The 3,260-nt window shown below is 34.3% G+C and overlaps 1 protein-coding gene across 2 annotated transcripts in view; it reads left to right on the top strand.

Moving 5' to 3' along the window:
- Positions 1-3,260, top strand: part of LOC107665583 (collagen alpha-1(XIX) chain) — a 41,564-nt gene that overhangs the window by 16,184 nt on the left and 22,120 nt on the right. For both annotated transcript variants that reach the window (XM_016456504.1, XM_016456503.1), the window contains exons 11-14: positions 537-590; positions 1,393-1,437; positions 2,457-2,501; positions 2,604-2,666. In XM_016456504.1, coding sequence (XP_016311990.1) covers positions 537-590; positions 1,393-1,437; positions 2,457-2,501; positions 2,604-2,666 — 207 coding nt within the window. The remainder of the gene's footprint in view (positions 1-536; positions 591-1,392; positions 1,438-2,456; positions 2,502-2,603; positions 2,667-3,260) is intronic.

Here is a 3,260-nt window from a genome sequence, read left to right as displayed (position 1 = left end):
TATATATATATATATATATATATATATATATATATGGTATCTATACATGTGTATATATATATATATTATTTGTGTATATTTAGAATACAAAAAAAATGATATTAAATTAGCTTTAGTAAAACAATTCATTTTATTCTAAATTGTAATGCTATTAAACATAAATACAACATTTGTGATGTTGAAAATTACACTGTGATGAACCATTTTCATTACTTTTCCAAGAGTCCTGAGGGCTAAAATAGTGTTTTTAATTGTTTTTGTTATTATTTTTTTTGTAATTGTGCCAATATTGACACAGTTTGAAAGTCTTTTACACAAAATCACCATTTGTGCATTTCTCTTTAAACAACTTGACACCCAATAGTGACTTCCAATCCAAAATTCTTCAATTTTCATTAGAGAAAAAAAGGTTATTAGTTTTCAGAAAAAATGTAGTGAAGTTAGTTGCGTTGTCACTTTTACTTTGTCACTCCCCACACAGACTTTCACGCATGAAGGTGTCCGTGCTGAGCTGGAATGTGTTTCCTTTATTCCAGGGTGAGCCAGGGCTGATGGGATTACCAGGTCTAGAGGGGCTGCCGGGTGCTAAGGTAAGCGCATTTGAATGAATCGTGTCACTGGACGCTCTCTCGCCCTGTCTGAGTGTCCCAGATTACACACAGCTTTCAACAGCTCAACCAGCCGTTCCACTCTGTACCTTCACGATTTGACATGACATTGCAGTTTTGGTGTGTGTGTGTGTGTGTGTGTGTGTGTTTGACAGACAGAGAGATGGAGGATAGTGCACAGACATTCATAATTGATTCAAACATTGTTAGTATTCTAATTTCACCGCAATGCTTAGTCAAAGCACTCGAGAATTCAAGAGAAAGACCATGAATACGAGAATACTAGAGAGGGTAGAAATAATAGGCTTCATTAAATCGAGCCAACAGAATGGTCCAGACCCCCCCGACTGCACGTATCAGAGCGCTGGTGCATGGAGACTCTATTTCGTCTGTCTGCCAGAGCAGCTTCCTACTATGAGCAGCATCAAACTCGCCCACTCTTCCCAGAAAGGACTTGTCAAGATGTAGTCGCAGCATTTTGCGCGCTCGCCGACTCCACAACAGCCACGAGGCTGCCTGATCTCAAGCTGTTTATTTGCATGCTGTGCCCCAAAACTTAAAAGCAGCTCATTAATTCCTAAAGCCAGCAGAGCGCATATGGAGGAAAGAGAGCAGCTCTCACACACACGCACAGAGATACTCAAAGAATGATTTTGGAGGACTTGTCAAGCACAGTTGGTTTTGAGAACAGAAAGAAAAACAATCATTGTGTTTTTCTGACATGTTCTCAAGCGGTTTTGCAGTAGATTCGTCGTCTTACATGTGTGTGTTTGTGTGTTTGAAGGGTGATCCTGGCCTACCTGGTCCACCTGGTGTTCCTGGTCCTACTGTAAGTTATTCTGTTGTTATTTTCCTGCTTTCAAATCACTGTACTACACATACAACTATTTATTATTTAGGAAATAAGCTACAAGCAATAAGATAGTTAATAAGTAAATGGCACAATACACAGCCTGCAACCCCTTCAGAATTCACTATAGTCAGTTTTCACAATATTAATGGCAAAAATGTTCATGAAAACACTATTTTGTTAAGTAAATTCAAGAAGTGCCATCCTTCTCATAGAATAAGGATTTTCAGTTGGGTGTGCGTCAATTATGGTTTGAAGTTTTTGTGAATAAGTGAAAATATGATTAAAAATAAGCAGAATACATTAAGATAACTTGCATAGCTAAAGGTGGTAAATGTTTTATTGTAAAATTAAAGTTTAACCCATCGACCAATGTTGAATATTGTTCATGCTTGTTTCCCATATTTTTATATTGAGTTTTATATTAATTATTCAATAAATATAATTAAATACTAATAATTTAATAATACTATTAAATGTCAGCTTTAGCAAATCTCAAAATAAATGTCCAATTTCCATTCTATACATTATAATTTTGTGATGCCAAAATTCGCTTGTAGCATTTGAAGTATTTTTTATACATTTTATTCTTTATTTATTTACTATTTTATAGTAATTTATTTTCTAGTGTTTCATGTATTTTACGGTGTTTATTTTCTAGTGTTTAATTTTATTTAGAATAAAGTTCAACCCTATATTATAAGCTAGAAGATATACTTCTGTCTCTGACATGTACAATACTGGACTGTAAAATAACTGATATCTTATTTTTAGTTGTGTTGGATAAGCATATTTAATGCCACAGTTCCTACGGGATTTTCTTACATTGAAGCTGTGACGGTTTAGCAGTCTGTCACAAGAGAAAGATTTCATATCATGTATGAATTTTTAGATAAAAGTAGTGGATGTTTTAGCCATGTTCTCAGCCTACATGTGGTTTAGATGGACACCAGGTTTGAGGTCTAACTCTTTCTCCTTGTTGTTTCTGTAAATGATAGGGAAAGCCTGCTCCGCGTGGTGAGCCAGGGATCCCTGGAGAGCCGGTGAGATTTGCTTTGTTGCTTGTTATCAGCTGTCAATCATACGGCAGGTTTTGGCAACAGAATGATGATGGCCCATTTTCCCTCTTTTGTCTTTCCACACAGGGAGAACGAGGGCCTGTGGGAGAGACTGGCTTCCCTGGACCTGAAGGGCCTCCTGGATCCCCTGTGAGCAATCGTAGCATTCATTACACCTGTAATCTGCAGTGTGCACTAATGAACACCTGCGTGTAAACTGCAGCAGGGCTTTTCAGATGTCTTTATGATAGGACCCACAAATATCAGAATCTTCTTGTGAGGGACATCTTAAAAAAATATAAAAGCCTCTCTAAATTGGCATGCGCTTCTGTATATTTTCATAGACCAATATATACTATGTGAGGAAAAATTATATTTAATAATAATAATAATAATAATATTTATTATTTATATTTTAAGAATTATGTTTATAATTTATTTATTTACTTCATATTTGCAGATTTGTTATTAAAATATATTATGAAAATATCGTTATTTATAATTAGCGCTGGGCAATGATTAATCACGATTAATCACATCCAAAATAAACGTTTTTGTGTACATAATGTGTGTGTACTGTGTATGTTTATTAAGTTATATAAAGACACACACATACATTATATATATTTAGTATATATTTAGAAAATATTTACATGTATTTACATGTATATGTTTATATTCATATAATTTATATTATATATAAATATATTTAATATATAAACATAACATATTTTTCTGAAATAT

The sequence above is a fragment of the Sinocyclocheilus anshuiensis genome, unplaced genomic scaffold (assembly GCF_001515605.1).
Source record: "Sinocyclocheilus anshuiensis isolate Anshui unplaced genomic scaffold, SAMN03320099.WGS_v1.1 scaffold407, whole genome shotgun sequence".
Lineage (NCBI taxonomy): Eukaryota > Metazoa > Chordata > Actinopteri > Cypriniformes > Cyprinidae > Sinocyclocheilus > Sinocyclocheilus anshuiensis.
This window is presented reverse-complemented; position numbering and strand designations above follow the sequence as displayed.